Source organism: Pomacea canaliculata, linkage group LG5 (genome assembly GCF_003073045.1).
Source record: "Pomacea canaliculata isolate SZHN2017 linkage group LG5, ASM307304v1, whole genome shotgun sequence".
In the NCBI taxonomy this organism is placed as follows: domain Eukaryota; kingdom Metazoa; phylum Mollusca; class Gastropoda; order Architaenioglossa; family Ampullariidae; genus Pomacea; species Pomacea canaliculata.
In genome coordinates, this window is record NC_037594.1 from 10,270,225 (window position 1) to 10,287,847 (window position 17,623).

Consider the following 17,623-nt stretch of genomic DNA (forward strand, 5'->3'; position numbering starts at 1 on the left):
TTTCTTTCACTTTTTCTTCCCTACTGCTGCTTACGTGTCAAAATGAAAAAGATAGTTGATAGCGGAAGTTGTTACGCCTAACACTTTGTAAAGCTAGCACAACCTATCCGACTAGTTTCGCTATCCAAATCTCTAGAACAAACAAACCAAAAAAGTGATTGTAAATGCTTCAATCTTTCTCGGTATCGAATTTTTTAAAACTTAAACGTGTGATTAGCTAATAAGTAAAATGCCACACAAAAAATTTCAAGACTATTAAGCTGAACTACAAATAATGTAATTCCAGTAATAGTCATAGTCGTACGTGTTGTCATCTCTTCCCCGGAAACATGAAAGAGTTCGATCACGTGATCACGCAGTGGCCGTCGGAAGAACAACTTCCGTCAGGCCCAGTATACGAAAGACATTCGATAAATATCAACAATCATCGACTTCTTTATATGTTCAATCTTAGTTTATAGCTCTGATATAGTATCAGAAGTCAAGATGATTAGCATGTGGAAAATACGAGAGTTGACGGATAAGGTGTAAGTATTCTATTTTCAATTTTGTCACTGTTGGTAACGAGATGACCCCTTTCTACCATAGACTCAGTTTCCTATTTGACACGAATACAAGTTTTTCATCATCAGCATATTGTTTATGGCTCAGGCAGAATCAGGATGAAGAAATAATAATTGGCAATAATCACTTTAAAATTATTTCGGCATGTCAAACTGTAAAAGATAGGAATTGGGTCTTCAGAGAAAAAAGTTTTAGTGGCTTATGACCTCAAATTCTGCCCCTCCCTCAACTGACAACACACCTATATAACAAAAAGATTACGTAGTAGCACACAGTGTATACTTTATTATAATATTAGCATCATGGCAGCATTCCAATATACTTCAGATTCTTTATCAAATGTTCCTGGTCAAGCTAAAGGGTTTTTTCTGGCCTATGTGATATTTTCCAAAAATAGTCAAAACACAAATTTCTGAAATCGCTTACTAGTTTTGAAATCAAATAGAACCATGCATTAAGTCACATAAGTTTGTCATATGGGCTTGAACAGACAGTAAATATAGATAAACAGAACAGATAAACAAGGAGATTCTACGGCAGTACTGCCATATAAGTAGACATGATCGTGTATATGTAAATGAAGTTATAGAGTATAATCTAAAACTGTAAATATAGCACACACATATACAAAGAGGAGAGGCAGAGGGAAGAGTGGTTTTTTTTATAAATGGTTTGTATTGGGGGGAAAAAAATCAAAAAGTGGAGTACAAAAAGTAACACTCGGAGCTTTCAAATCTAATACATGAAAGGAGAATTGTGTAATTACTCAGTTGTTAGGACATCAACAGGTCGTATAGTCTGAGGCAAAGCCATCAAGATAACAAAGTGTGCAGCTTAAGAGAAATGGTATAACATGTTCAGCTTTACACTTACAAGAAAAAAGTGGTTTGCATGCTTTTTAACTTGTTTTATTATGAAGCAGACAGATCAAGTATAGACTGAAAATTTACTGTATCAAGTTTTTCTAAGTGACAGGTTTGCACTAGAGAATGTAAGAGAAGTAGAAACAGACAATACATACAGATTTATATTTTAAAAAAGCTTTTAGATCACTTGTAATGTATCATGCCATCATGTATCTTAAGTTTACGGATGTACTTTGTTTAATGATCCAACTAGCAACTTAAGTCTAAAAAACTCTTGATGAGACTTCACACTTGAATGTAAAGCCCTTTAAAACTCAGACTGCTACAGTCACCAGATATAAGTAAATTCATTTCATGACAGTGTTAGAGGTAAATAGTCAAATTCATCACTTTCATTAAACTTAACTTCTAAGGCTGCATCTAGAATTTCAGAAACAAAATACTAGAGGCTGTGATAGATAAAGTTATTGAAGGGATATTGTGGTCCAAAGTCAGAGTATCAGACTCATGAAATGAGAGTAGTTTTTCTATTTATCTAGCTATCATTTGTGTTCATTATTTCTGTGCATGATATTTCGTTTTTAAACTGCATATTTTCATATCTTTTATATTTATTTGAAAATGTGTACTTAAACTATATTAATCAGGTGACTGTAAACTGTTCATGTAAGTGCTTATTTATCTGTAACAGTTTATGAAGTTGATCTCTGTAACTAATCCAACATGAATTTAGCTATTTAATCAATATTTTGCTACATAGTTATTATAATGTATGTACAAACATCTTTGATGATATCTTGTCATTCTGTTGTGGCGGTTTGGTAATATAAGCAGAAGTCCATCATTGTCATTAATATTTCATTGTGTAGAGCTGTGGTGATGACAGTCTGCAAAGTTCAGCAAATTTGAATCTAGATTTATGTGACCTGTCACCACAGTATGGCTCTCGAACTGTTTTGTATTGTAAACTGGCACATCTGGAAATGGCCAAAACATTAGTGGGAAAGGAAACTCTGTTTCAATGTTTTGTTTTGGTGTTCCATTGTCTTACTGTTAGCATCCCTGGTGCTACTAACACGCAGACCTCAGCATACAAACAAGTTTGAGTCTGTGTAATTTTTTTATCACTTATACAAAGAATAATATGTCCTTTGCAAGTTTGTCCAAACTTTGTGTCAACAATGGAATGGTCATTAATGTTGAATGTCTTTAAACAGGGTTGACAGACTGAAACATCTTTTGTGGTTTTAAACATTTGGCAGAAAATATGCTTAAATCATCATAACTTTAAATAAAGCAGCTTGCTGTCAAATAATTTAAGTTAAAGAAGTGAGATATCAGGTATAGTAAGATTTTTTTCTTAGCTTTTTCTCAGGTTTTAACCATTTGTTGGCTCTGCTTCTTTAAGGTTCAGTGGAAGGTTGGGTATTTTCCTTCTTGTTGCATAAAAACTCAAGTATCGGCAGAAGTATCAAGGCTAAGAATATCTAGTAAAACATTTTCCACATCTTGTCCTTAGTTTTACAAACACTGTTAGTATTATGGAAGAAAAGCATGTCTTTCCAAATTCCGAACCTCACAAAAATTCTGGGGAAAAAATGATAGTTTAAAATTGTCTTTTATTGTTCCCACTTTTTTAATTATTCATATTTTTAATTGCCATAAGAGGGTGGAGTTCTTATCACAGGCCTGCTTTTGGTTTGCAGCACAAATGTGGTAATGAATTATTCAGAAGTGGAGACAAAAGTGCGGGAAGCAACTAATGATGATGCCTGGGGCCCTCATGGGCAGCTAATGAAAGAGATAGCTCAGTACACATTTACGTATGAACATTTTCCAGAAGTCATGGGTATGCTGTGGAAACGCATGCTTCTTGAAAACAAAAAAAACTGGAGGCGAGTATACAAGGTATGGTACTAGCTTTTGTTATAAATTGGCACCGGTATTCAGTAGCAAGCATGTTATAAATCATTAGCTTTATTTTTATAACTTATAATTTTTGTCTTTGAAGGGTAACATTTTTACTATTTAAAACCTGTGCTTTTTTTTTTACTTAAATTAGTTTACAGTATAGGTCTTAAACTTTTCTATGATGAAGTCAGCAGTTCTGAACATTGATGATCCTGAAAAAATATTTGAGATGGTTGGGAAGAAATACTTTGGAAACTTTTACTATGGGCAGTCTATTTATATACAGCACTTTAGATTTAAACTTTTATTTGAGAGTGTATTCGCAATCCCTAAAAAATCTTTTAAAAAACATTTTAAAGAACCTCTCTTTCCTACACATTTTTTGTGTGATATATATTTTGCTGACAATTCCCTTTTTTTTCAGTCACTCATTCTTCTGTCCTATTTGGTAAAAAATGGGTCAGAACGTGTGGTTACCAGTGCTCGTGAACATATTTATGATTTACGCAGACTAGAAAGCTACACCTTCACAGATGAAAATGGCAAAGATCAAGGTCTTAATGGTAAGCAGAAAAATCACTTTAAAAAAAAATATATAAATAACCAGAACACAATTATACTTACTAAGACAGACTTACAAGACAGGGATATCTCTTGGCCTGCAGTGTTAATAAAGTGATTTAGTGCATATATTTGTCATTTCTTTTGATGTCTTTAATTCCAGTTCGACACAAAGTAAAAGAACTTCTTGAGTTTATACAAGATGATGACCGTTTACGTGAAGAGAGGAAGAAAGCGAAAAAGACAAAGGATAAATATGTTGGGGTGTCAGGTGAAATCCAGGGCGGTGTCAGCAAATACAGTGAGCATTCTACTGGTTTGTTTTGTTTTTTAAAATAGTGAATCGCTTCTTGAAAGTGGCTAGTTAACATATTGAATCAGCAAGAGTGTAAATGTCCTCATCCAAGAAGACCAAATGCTATGGAACTTAACCGGATGGAGAAACCATTTACAGGAATTTTCCCCATAACTTTGCTATCCTGTTTTCGTCTTTAACATTTTACATATCTTCTTAGGTGATCGATATGATGAAGAGCCAAGGAGGGGCCGGCGAATGGAGGAGATAGAAGAGTGGGACCATGGGAAGAAGTCAGTAGTAGGAGAAGCCATCGACAAAGCCAAGGACTTGTGGCAGCGAGCATCTGGCCGGCGCGGCCCTGATAAGTATGACTAGTACGTTATGCATGCTGTGCTGCTTGCCTGCCCAGTTTTGTCAAGTATGCCTTGCTTTGTTTCTTCTTTACTATGGTCTTGTGACTGCACTTACTGAAGTCCAGTGTGTATAATCTCAGGTAACACTTGGTGCAAAATGTCCTAGTAGAGCATGTGACATGGAGTACTCACTGGTCTTGGTCAGACACGCATGGTGTGGTTGGACTAAGCTTATATTGAATGGTTTGTTCACATTGATTTTGGTTCTTTCGGTGAAGTTCTTTATATGGACGTTCCATCTCTTATGGGGCACCAAGAGAGGAATTTTCTCTTTATAGCTATACAATGCATTTTATACGTATATAATGCATTTTATATTTATAGAATGCATTCTATAGCTAGAGAGAGAGAAACTCAATAAAAACCAAAGTATTTCATTTATATTTTGCTCAGAAGTTGCTATCCAATTCATTTTATATATACAATTCCATTCTGTAGCTACATAATGCATTGTCTCTAAGCATTTCAATTGTATACCTATAGAATGAATTAAAGAAACTACTGAGTTGAAATGTATACAGAACGAGGCTGGCTCATTTGCATATGGGGCAAGAAGGTCAAAGCTGAACCAGTTAGTGCCTTCGAAACATGACTTCACGTTCTTCTGTGTATTTACAGAGTAGAGGGTTATGGAGAGTCGGCTGTTATAGCGCTATGAATATATTTTGATCCGAACAATCACATGCATTTAAAAGCATATCACTTTCGTTAAACTAAACCGACAGATAAACTTTCATAAATTACAAACAGTTGGTTCCCCTGACGACTGGCCACACATCAGCTTTCCTGTTGTGCTTGCTATTATGGCTGAATGAGAGCTTTGTGACTCTGATGAAGTACCTTTGTTTATTTTAATTTGAGGTACATGTGAATACTGATTACTGTTCAGTAAGCCAAAAGCAGTCTCAAACAGGGCCCAAACTGTCTCAGAATTGGTTGACTTTTTTTTGCAATTGCTCAAAGACGTTATAGCAGACGACTCTGGCAAGATGTCTAGCTTGTAAATACACAGAAGAATGTGAGGCCATATTTCCAGGGCACTGATTAGATCTTTGACCTTCTTGCCCTATATGCAAATGAACCAGCCTTGTTGTGTATACATTTCAACTTTGTAATTAAAGAATTCATTCTATAAGTATATACAATTGAAATGCTTAGTGAGAATGCATTAAGTAGCTACAGAATGGAATTGCATACGTAAAATGAATTGGATAGCAACCTGAGCATAATACATGCATAAGTAACATTTTTTGGTTTTTACCAAGTTTTCCTCTCTCTAGCTGTAGAATGCACTCTATAAGTATAGAAGGAAATGTATAGCTATAGAATGAATTCTATAAGTATTAAATCTGTTGTATAGCTATAAAGAGAAAATTCCCCTCTTGGCGCCCCAAAAGCTCTTGTGTCTCAGTGAAGATTTAAAATAATAACAACATAAAAGTTAATTTATAAAGCGCTTTTTACTTAACCATCAAAGGCTAGCTCAGAGTAGGTACTCATGCAGACAGTAATAATAATGGTCTCAAAACAAAAAAAGTTCATTGTGTTCATGGTTAGTGTGGTTACTCATGTTGAGAATAATGTAAATTCCTTATGAGTGTCAGATCAAAAGCATCAAAACAAAAAGTTTGTTTAAATAGGATTTGTTTCTCTTGTGGGGCTTAAAGCAAATGAAACATTGTGAATTGTTACTTATTAGATTGCCAGATTTATCACAGAAACAACCCTGCACAATTTACTTTTCAGTGTATACATTTTTTAAAAAAATTGCAGGTGCATTTTGTTTTTAAAGAAAAGGGGGGGGGGGCATTGGTGTTTTACGCCGTGTCAGCAACTAAGGCTATATTACGGCAAGCAGCCAGCCCTGTAAACAGATGCCACATGCAGAGAAAGAACAGCGTGCCCGAGACGAGAAATGAACTCTGGGCAGCCAACCTTCACTGTATTGGTGACAGGCGCTAACCGTTGCGCCACCGGGCCGCTCTTTTTAAAGAAAAGCCCAAAGAAAAACTTGGTGACATGGAAGTTCAAAATATTATTACAACCAATATAATAAGTACTCCTTATACTTCTATACATTTTATAATTGTACAAGAACTAATAATAAATGCATTTTCAGCAGTTGGTATAAGATACATTTGAAGGAAGTAGCAGTCATTGGTATCACTTGTGATTGTACATCAGGGGTGAGGAGCGTCCATATGAAATCATTTGGTCTGGCTTTGCCTAGGAACTACATGCATGACCAAACTTCAATAAATCTAGGATTTCTTTTTTGTACCAACGTAAATATATATTAAATAAATCAAAATAATAAAGTAAATTTTAAGGGTCAATAAGGAACATCCGTTACAGGATATACAGAACACATGCAAGTACATAACAGTGCAGACACTGTTTCTTGTCAGCTGCCCAAGGCCTGTCTGCCTGTATTGGGTGACTTGACAGTCGATCTCAGACAGGCTGGGGATGTGCACATTACACACTGGCAAAACTACCTTGTGACCAAATAAATATAGCAGGTTAATTTTTAAGTTTATAATTTTGTATGGCCAACAAAAGATGCTATAAATATCCAAATGGCTCCGCAGGAAAAAAAAGGTTCTGTGCCCCTGCTGTACATAATGGAGTGCTGACATGCTAATGTACACAGTCTCTTAGTAACTTGTTAAGGCCACCAAGGTACTTTTGAGCTGTATGCGGGTTTAGACCTATAAAAAAATGTTATATAATACCAAACTTTAAATGGTCTTAACAGGGCTTCTGCTAAGGCTAAATTCTTTGGGGTCCCAGGAACACCTTCAGATTTTTAAGGGGTCCCTGTTCTTTGGCCAAATTTGAAGGAGACCCCATTGACGAAAATTGAAGGGGTCCTCCGAACTTTTAATGCGTACTGTACACAATTTTTTGCATAAGCAGAAGCCCTGGTCTTAATCTGAAGTCTCTTATATGATAGAGATCATGTATATATGATTTTATATATAAAGTTATGATTTTTACAGCATGTAGTATGCTTAAAAATTGTACTGTTATTTTTTTTTTTTTTCAATTCCTCCAGGTGATAAAAAGTTGCTTTTTTAAATTTCTGCATGTTCTAAACATTCTTGATGGGTGCTAAAATTCTGTTCTTATGAAGTTAAAAGAAATTAGTATCAGTGTTTTTTCATAAAGCTTAAAAAAATCATAATTTTGAGTACAGTCAAATCTCCCTACTATGCCACCTACCGGGACCGAGCAAAAGTGGCATAGTAGCGAGAGTGGCATAATACGGAGGGTTCGTAAAAACGGCTTTATTTGCTCAAGTTACCCGTCAGTCCAAAGCTCTCAAGAATAGTCGGCTGGCGCTAGCTGTCTCCTCTCATTCTCCCCCTCACCTCTTCATCCTCCACCCCTCCCAACCACATCCGCACACCTGCATCCTGTCGCTAGTCGACCCCCTCCTGCTCTCCCTCTGTCACGTGACTGTCACCCGGCCAGCGACCTACCCCCATCGCCACCCTCCACCCTCCCTGTGTGCTTGCTAGGTTCCATCCCCCTAACTGCAATGTCCTACACTACCATAGAGTATAATAATCGAGCACTGCGCGGAATTTCACAACTTGTGCCTTTTAACAATCACTCAAAAGTGGCATAGTAGCGAGAGTAGGGGTGGCATAGTAAATTTTTTTTTACATTAAATTTATAGTCGGGACCGAGCAAAAGTGGCATAATACCGAGAGTGGCATAGTAGCGGGGTGGCATAGTAGAGAGATTTGACTGTATGTAAAATCTTAGTCATAAAATGAGATATATAAGTAGGCATTGTCTTCAATTTTTGTTACACTATTCACCTTCCCTTAGTGTAAGATAAAGAGTGATAAGATAAGATAAAGATAAGAAATAGTGTAAGATAAAGAGTGATATATTGTACTGACTGATTACCTGATTACTAACTCTTTCAACCTTATTTTTAAAATTTTTGTTTTCACAATCTTTGAATTAATCTCCTTGTGGTGTTGAGTGGTTATCTGAAAACTTAACATTGTAAGCACTTATTACAAATCCAAAGCAGCCATTTAGGATGGAAAAGTCAGTGCTCATTCTGCATGTACATTTTTGTAAATTTTTTTTTTTTTTTTTTGAGGGGTCATGCAATGTTGTCTGGATTTGTTTGTTCCTTTACCCTCTTTGTAGCTGCTATATGCCTGATGAACTTTTATTTCAATAAAACTTTTAGAAAGGGTTTTCAGGTCTATTATTTACCTCCAAAATGCATACTTGTGTGTTGTGGCAAGAAAAAAATATTCTTTTGCATTTTGATTGGAATCTCATCTTTCTTTAGTCATGCCTACGTCTGTAAATAACATGAGAGGTTTCAACAGACCTGCGTTGCTGTTCTTAATATTGCCAGTGCTGGACAGTCCTGTCCAAAAAGAGTGTATTTTTGGTATTCTATATTGACTCCACACAATATACATGGGGAAGCCCATAATTGTTTGTTTACATCTTTTGCCCTACTTTTCCAGTTTGAGGACTTGTAACTTTGTGATTGTGACATTCACTTTGGTGTTACATTACCACATTCTTGTTGTCTCTCATTGATGTGATGACCAGTAGTTTCCAGTCAAAAAGTCTTGGGCAAGTAGGGTAGTTCTTTGGCTGCAATGGTAATTTTAATCCAGAATCTTAAATGACACATTTTAATATCTTGCTATTGAGCTTGGAAATTTGCACCACCAGAAACGCTGAAAAAGTAAGATCTAACTCTGCCATTTCTGTAATTTTACTTCAACGGTTGTTTGCAGTGAAGAGGAACGAAATGATGATGACCGGGACAAGGGACGTGAATCTGATTTCCATGACCATGATTGGGATCGGGATTCAGACCGCAGCAGAGATAGACACCGCAGCCGGGATGATTGGAATGACCGTGACAGAGATCGTGACCGTCAGTTCAAAGATGAATTTCGAGATGATGATGAATATACTTCTGTAGAGCGTACACAGACAACACATACAGAAAAAATCACTACCAATCGCCGCACACGTTCTATAGGGAAGAAACTGGACTTAGGAGCTGCCTCAGTTCTGGGCAAAGATGCAGACACAAAGGTAAGACTGGAAAGTAAAACACATTTGTACTTCTGAATGCAAACTTGTCGAGTCTTCAAAAAGTAAACATGCACTGCCCCACACTACAAGCACATTGAAATGCAGCATTATCTGCCAGTTTCTGGGTTTTAGGTGTCGGGACAAGGAACAGTTTGTTGAAAATATAGGCACACTAAATGAACACATAAGACATGTCTCAATACACAAAGTTTCTCCTTCCTTTTTCACAGTAACACAAGTACACCAAGCTCCTTGTGAATGACATTCAAATGCAGCTACAATTCGTATAAAATAAATATCGCAGCCAGTCTGTTAACCTTGCAAAGTTAATTTCACTGATCATTTCCTCTTGATGGTAAATGCTGCGTAACTGAAATGACTATATTTTTCTTTTCAGAGTCAGACAAGTGACATAGCACCTACAACACCTGCAGGACCTAACTTAATAGATGTAGGATTGGCCTCTGGAAATAATGGTGTTGAGTCTTTTGCTGATTTCAACACTTTTCAAAGCAACAGAAGTGCCAGCACTGATGACTTTGATCCTAGGGCAGCAGGACAAAGTGAGTTTGATCATATCTGCTTTAGAAGTTTTTTTTGGGGGGGGGGTTTCCCCCCCTCCTCCTGCAAGCAGATAGTGACATGTTTCGATGTCTGGATTGACGTCTTATGAAGTTTTAAAAGGAAAAGATTTTTTTTTCTTGTTTATTAATTGCCCTTTCATTTACCTATGTGTAATTAGTAGAAAACAGTTCCATAGCAAGCTCATCACATATCACAGTGAAGCATTTTCTTTTGAGATAATGTTTAACATGCTGATTTTCCGGAACATTTTTTTTGTTTTTGTTTTTTTTTTTTTTTTTTTTTTTTTTTTTGAGTGCCTGCAGTTTGCCACCAATCTCTTCAAGGGCATCTTTATTGTGTGCAAAATATACTGTGTGCAGAAACTTAGTTTGAATTCACTCTCATTTTATCATCTTTATATCTGTTCTGCTCATGCAGTTTTGAAAATGTATTTTCCATGTTTCTTATGGATATTTAGAAGATGAGTTAGATTGGTTTGAAAACAAGATAACGTTAAAGAGGAAGAAAGTGGCTGTGTGTTAGATGAGTTTAAATGTGATTTAAATTGTACTCCCACAAATCAGGTGGTGAAAGAGCATTCATTATATCCTTTATGATAAAAGATATCATCTTTGATGAAAACAGTAGGGTCCAACTTAAAATGTGCTTATTTTTTATTTTTATACAGCAGTTGCCACCAGTGGTGAATTTGGTGACTTTGCTCATTTCCAAACAGCTAATGCTGGATCACCCACAGGGTAAGAACAGATTGAAGTTAATAGATCAGTCTTCCTTGGTTTTTAAATCTTTGAACAACTTGATATTTTGGCTGCCTTCTACTGTTGCCAACCCAATCTTGTTCAGAAGCCTTTAAAAAAAGGAAAAAAGAACACAACAGTGTCAGTATGGTCATTTGTGCTTTGTAGTGTAGGCCTTACCAAAGTAGTTGAGGCAGGTCTTAAGAAAGTATTTAACATTCTTTCTCCCCTTTGCAGCAGTCAAGGATTTGCAGACTTCAGTCAGTTCAAGGCAGCTAGTAATGGCAGCACATTAGCTCCAATGACAGACAAGAGTGCCAGCAGTGCTGGTTCTGCTGGTGATCTCCTAGATGTCTTTTCACCAGCAACAGCGAACACATCCTTATCATTGAATCTAAATGCTAACACACAGGTGTCTATGTCGGCAGCTATGAACATGCCTATAGTGAGTACTGGAGAGTCTGCTCTTATTAAATAAAATTACAAAATAATAATGATGCCACTTGCATAAAGTAATCCATCATATGAAATATAAGCTATCTATTCCTCTTCGTGCATCAGGTTGCACATAAGGCCTCAACCAGAGTCCGCCACTGATGTCGATCGGCTGAAACCCGCTCTAGGTGACCCCATGTCAAGCCCTTTCCTTTCATCTCCCTTTCCACTGTTCTTCTCCAAGTTTCCTTTGGGCGGCCTCGTTTTCTTCGGCCGTCTGGGGTCCATCGCAGGGCGACTCTGGAGAGGTCTGCTGTCTGCTGGCGGAGCACATGTCCAATCCATCGCCAACGCCTTCGTTGAACCTGCGTGGTGATGGACTCGGTTTCAGTTCTTCGGTGGAGTTCTTCGTTGGTGATGGTGTTTGGCCAAAAGATGTTAAGTATGCGCCTGAGGCATCTGTTTTGGAAGACGTCAAGTCTGTTACAGATGGATTTGGTCCTCTTACATGATTTGGATCCGCAAAGGAGGGTGCTGATGACAGTTGACTGGAAGATTCTCAGCTTGATCTTCTGGCTGATGTTTTTTGCCTTCCATGTGCTCCTGAGTGAGGCGAAGGCCTGGCTGGCTTTTTGCCAGTCGGGCTCGAATCTCCACCTCCGCATCCCCGGTGTTTGACATTTTGGACCCAAGATAGGGTAAACTGTCAGCTTCCTCAATCTCTTCTCCATTTAGTTTGATGCTGTCTTGGACTCTGGCGTTCACTCTCATACTGTTAGTTTTTTTGTGTGCTGACCTTCAACCTTCAAGCCAAGGTTTCCAGCTGTTTCTGAGAAGGCATTTGTTTTTTCCTGCATGTCTTGGTGGCGGTGTGACAGCAGGGCAATGTCATCAGCAAAGTCCAAGTCTTCAAGTGTTGTTGTTGCTGTCATAGTCATGGTCCATCTGATCCCTCTCCTCTCACTGTCGGTAGAAGTTTTCATGATCCAGTCCTTGGCCAGGATGAAGAGGAATGGCGACAGAATGCAGCCCTGCTTCACCCCGGTACTGACGTTAAAGGGGTCTGCGAGCTCCATGTCACAGACAACCTGGGATTTGAAATCGCTGTACAGCATTGCAATGACCTGAACAAGTTTTGCAGGGACTCCATAATGCCTCAGGATCTTCCATAAGGACTCGCTGTGAATGCTGTCAAAAGCCTTCTCTGGGTCGATGAAATTGATGTACAGTGGTATGTTCCATTCGTTGCTCTGCTCCAGAATTTGTCGCAGAATGAAGATGTGTTCAGAGCAGGATCGCCCAGGACAAAATCCTGCTTCTTGTGGTCGGAGGTCTTTCTCAAGGGTTGCCGTCAGTCTTGACAGAACAATCTTGCTAAAGACCTTGCTGGTGAGGGAAAGAAGTGTTATGCCCCTCCAATTGTTGCAGTCTCCAAGATCTCCTTTCTTGGGTAACTTGAAGATGAGGCCTGTCTTCCACACAGCCGGGAGCTGCCCTGATTCCCAAACTTGCCTGAAGATTTCAGTCAGCTTTGGAGCTATCACATTCACATCTGCTTTAAACATCTCTGCTGTTATTCCATCTACACTTGGTGCTTTGTCGCTCTTCATTGTCTTGACTGCTGCTGTCACTTCTTCCAGGCTTGGCGGGTCTGTACAGATGTCAAGGTCTATAGCTGCTGGCTGGATGTCTGCAAGCTGAGGGGGATCTGGTCTGTTCAGAACTCACTCAAAATGCTCTCTCCAGCGCTGTAGTTTTCCTGCCTCTCCCTCAACGACATTACCGTTCATGTCTTTCACTGGCACATCACTGTTCTTAAACCCGTTGTTTAGCTGTTTGTTTATCTTGTACAGTGTCTTCAGGTCATTTTTACTTCCTGCATTTTCTGCTTCATCTGCCAGTTTCTCTATGTGGTCTCTTTTGTCGGTTCTTGCCATCCTCTTTACCTCTTTGTTTAATTTTGTATATCTTTGTCTGTGTTGTTCCTTCAGGCGTTCAGATCTGGTGCTGTTGATTCTTTGTTTGGCTGCCTTTCTCTCTTCTATCTTCTTCCATGTCTCTTCTCTGATCCACTGTTCTTTCTTTTTCCATTGGAAGCCCAGTATTTTCTCTCCTGTTTCCTGTAAGACTCGATTGAAGTCGTCTAAGGTCATCTCTTGTTGGTCTCCTAGTGCCTGGAACCTGTTCTTTACTTCCATAGCAAAGGCCCTTTCGGTGGCTGGATTTTTCAGTTTGCCAGAGTCCACTCTCTGCTGACGTGCCTGTTTTCCTCACGATCGACGTAGCTTCAGAGAAACTGTGGCTATCACATGAGTGTGGTCACTGGCAACGTCTGCTCCTCTGTAGGCTCTAACATCTTGAAGTGAGCTCCTCCATTTTCGGTTGATGATGACATGGTCTATCTGGTTCTTTGTGATCCCATCTGGTGATGTCCACGTTGCCTTGTGGATGTCTTTGTATTGGAAGAGTGTGCCTCCAATCAGTAGGTTGTTTTCTTCACAAAAGTCTGCCAGTCTCTTTCCGTTGTCATTGATGGTACCAATTCCATGCTTGCTCATGACATTCTCCCTGCAGGTGTTGTCACTTCCCACCTTGGCATTGAGATCGCCGATGATGAGCAACATATCGTGGGCTGGAACGCTCTCTGAGGCTGCCTGGAGCTGATCGTAAAAAGCATCCTTGTCTTCTGCCTCAGAGTCATTTGTTGGTGCATAGCAAGCTAGCACTGTCAGCTTGGTGTACTTTGAATGGAATCTTGCTCTCACAAGCCTGGATCCATAAGGCTTCCATTCCAGCAGTGCCTTTTCAGTTTTCTTGTTGAGGTGTAGTGCCACTCCTTCAGAGTGCTGAGCGTCTGATCTTCCTGAGAACAAGATGGTATGTTCTGACTCTAGTCTCCTCTTTCCCATGCCAGTCCATCTGACCTCACTGACTCCCAGGATGTCCAAGTTGTAGTTGTCAAACTCCTTGACTAGTTGGTGCATCCTGCCAGTCTGGTACAAGGTCTGGACGCTCCAGCACCCCACCCTCAACTTATGCCTCGGCTTCAGTAAATCCACTGTCGGGGTGCCAGCTCCCTTTCGGGTTTGGCTGTCGTCCGTCTTTAGTCCAGTCTCCTGGTGTGCTTCATTACCTCCGCCATCTGTGACGAGTTCTCTGGTTTTAGTTTCGGTAGCATGCTTTTTTTTACATGGTGGGGTTGTTAGCCCTACCACAACCTAATTTACCTCTAGGTGAGGTGTCCACCTTAGTCGCCTCTTACGTCATGCCTGGCTTGTATTAATATAGACTGTCAGCATAACAGCTGTTATCGTTGCAGATGGGAGGACAAATGGCTGGCATTGGAATGGGGATGCCCATGACCATGCAACCTGTCATGTCAACAAATTTGATGCCTCAGGTAAATAAATTCTTTTTCATTCATCAGTGTCTGGATAGATATTATTTTAAACCTTGATGTTGTAGGTAGAAAGAGGTGCTTAAAGTAAGTATATTGAAGTACAGTGGAACCTCGGTTAACGAACTTAATCCGTTCTGGAAAGTTGTTCGTTATCCGAAATGTTCGTTATCCGAAACAATTTTTTCCATAAGAAATAAAGGAAATAGATTTAATTGGTTCCCAGCCCCTCTTGACTCGCTAATATTTGAAAGTTACAGGCTATATAGGTATTTGTTTTAATGAGAACAGTTATAATACAATATAAATGGAGTTAAACATCAAAACATCAACGAAAGCATTTAAACATCAGAAAACTTGCCGTTTGGACGGCGTGGGTGGAAGCAGGTGTGGGGAGGAAGGGGTGGAATTACTGATTCCCCCTCCATGAGCACACGTGACATTGTAAAATCGGGGGTTACTTCCCTTTTCTGTAGCTTTGAGGTTAAAGGAAAAAACTTGTCCAGTGTCTGTTGCTTCTGCCTTTTTTTTTTTTTTTTTTTTGTAAAACTCTCCGGTAATACGACATAACATATCCGACAGACGCATGCCACCTTCATACTTTGAAATCATTTCCTTTTTCAAATCATTTGTTGGCCGCTTCCTTGTCATTACCCCACTACTATTAATTGCTCAATCTTCTTTGGAGCCATGATTGAGGATTATCTTATTAAAATAAAGCACAAAAATCACTAAATAAGAAGGATGCGCACAGATAAGGAACGACCGATCGTAACTGTGTCTCGAGCGCGAATGATGACATGCTGGTCGGTCACGTGTGGTTCACGTGGCTGTTCGTTATCTGAAATTTTGTTCGCTATCCGAGACAAATTTTTATCGAAATTTTTGTTCATTAACCGAAATATTCGCTATCCGAGGCGTTCGCTAACCGAGGTTCCACTGTATAGTTTTCGGTGGTATTATTTGTAACTTTTATTTTGTGTTACGTCATTTTCTCTGCAAATGTAAACTTCAGGGGACAGTAAAGAGGTGGCTTGCTGTTGAGATGTAACATCGCATCACTTTTATGTGTCGGTACACAATACACTGCACTTGAACCTGTGGCTTTTGCTATTAGTAAAGAACACTTACAGCACATCCACGAAAGAAGAGGATGAACATAGGTGTCTTTTTCATATTCTGCAGACAGGAGGGATGGGAACTCAAGGTGGGATGTTCCCCCTCGCCCCTCTCACACCTGCCTCAGCAGGTTGGGCCAGCTCGCAGGTGAGGTTCCACTGTATGAAACAGTTCTTTTTGGGGGGGATTTGTGTACGCGTGTTATGTTTTAGATCTCAACAGTGCATTTCATGGCTCATTGTTCTATTCTTGTTATTGGATAATGGTTAATGTGCCACATGACACTAAGCTACTTTATGCATAGAAAGACTAAAACCTCTTAGAGTTGGGGAAATCGGTTACACAAGAGGGAGGTACGTGTTATCTTACAGTTTAAAAACTACAATATTACAGTTGCTATGTTTAGGGGCAACTACGCTCTATTACTGGACACAGAGTCCGAAAAATTCTCAATGCTGGTACGCTTTTGAAGGGACTTCTTAAACATTGGGCAGACTTGGTGCACATGATAGTGGAGGAAGCAGTTGACCCCTTTATGTAATCTCTCATTTTGTAATCGGGACAGCCCCTCAAAAAAAAAATGCTCAACATGCATTGGTTTAATTATGATCTGTTGGATGAAATCTTTGTATCTTGATTTAAAAATTTTAAAAAAAAAATCAGCAGTATCTGTTGCATTCTTGTCACAATCCAGAAGGCTCTGTAGGTTCAAGTATAAATGGATTAAAAGTGATTTGTCAACATATTAAAAGAGAAATTTTTGTGTAGTTCGCTTCTAGCTGGCTGTGTTATTTTTTGCAGCACTTATTTCTAGAGAATGTTTTTGAGGAAAGCAACAAAGTATGGCTAATGTGAGTTTTGTGTATATTTCACACAGGCATTTGAGTGTGCTGTGTAGGGATGCTTGTTTGGGGTGCATAGGTACTGTTTGTAGCAGGAAAGATATCTTTATCACTTATTTTTGTGGCCTGAGTAGTACAGTCTTCTTGTGTGTGCATAAGATGGTCAAGCATGGGCAGATGCTTTTATATCTCTCCGTATTTTGTTTGTTTTGTTTATGTGTTATTGTTGATTGTTGTTTTGGGGGGGTTTGCATTGTTATTCTTTTTAAGTATGTGATATGTTGCATTTTGGAGCACACTGTGGTGTTTCATCTTTCTCTGAAAGAGTGTCATAGTAGCATTTACAATATGTGTTTCGTAATGCCAGTGGATGTCTTAAATGTTAGGGTGGCTGAAAAATGAATCACTCATTCTTAAAACCATTCTCTTAACTTCTGAGAAAAAAAAGTAATAGTCCAAATCATCTTCGTGGTCAGTGTGTAGATGGGAGATAGGGAAAAGTGTGTGCATCTGATTGGATAAAGATTCCAAACAAGAATGCAGGCACTTGGATTTTTAAATATGTACATTCACACGCATGAATTCATGTCTATTTTCATCATTTCTATTGCTTTGCATAGGCTCGGATTGAATGTTTTGTTTTGGGGTATATGTGTAATGTACTTACCTGTCTGACTAGGAAATTGCCACAACTGTCAGTACCACAGAGACAGTGGTCACTTCCTCCAAGGTTTGTCTTCTCTAAGAATTCTTAAATCCTTGCAAAGCCTAACTCACATGGTATGGGATCAGGTTATCTGGCAA

The 17,623-nt window shown here is 38.9% G+C and overlaps 1 protein-coding gene across 8 annotated transcripts in view; it reads left to right on the forward strand.

The window, feature by feature from the left end:
• The first annotated feature begins 332 nt into the window (after positions 1-332).
• Positions 333-17,623, forward strand: part of LOC112563558 (clathrin interactor 1-like) — a 28,030-nt gene continuing 10,739 nt past the window's right edge. Inside the window, exons 1-12 of one of the 8 annotated variants that reach the window (XM_025237608.1) lie at positions 333-527; positions 3,137-3,338; positions 3,766-3,904; positions 4,066-4,203; positions 4,418-4,574; positions 9,398-9,704; positions 10,102-10,267; positions 10,960-11,026; positions 11,267-11,471; positions 14,781-14,861; positions 16,044-16,124; positions 17,499-17,549. In XM_025237608.1, coding sequence (XP_025093393.1) covers positions 487-527; positions 3,137-3,338; positions 3,766-3,904; positions 4,066-4,203; positions 4,418-4,574; positions 9,398-9,704; positions 10,102-10,267; positions 10,960-11,026; positions 11,267-11,471; positions 14,781-14,861; positions 16,044-16,124; positions 17,499-17,549 — 1,635 coding nt within the window. In that variant the 5' untranslated portion in view covers positions 333-486. Of the gene's footprint in view, positions 528-3,136; positions 3,339-3,765; positions 3,905-4,065; positions 4,204-4,417; positions 4,575-9,397; positions 9,705-10,101; positions 10,268-10,956; positions 11,027-11,263; positions 11,472-14,780; positions 14,862-16,043; positions 16,125-17,498; positions 17,550-17,623 lie in introns of all 8 variants that reach the window. The other 7 variants (XM_025237605.1, XM_025237607.1, XM_025237606.1 and 4 more) reach the window with 7 other exon arrangements.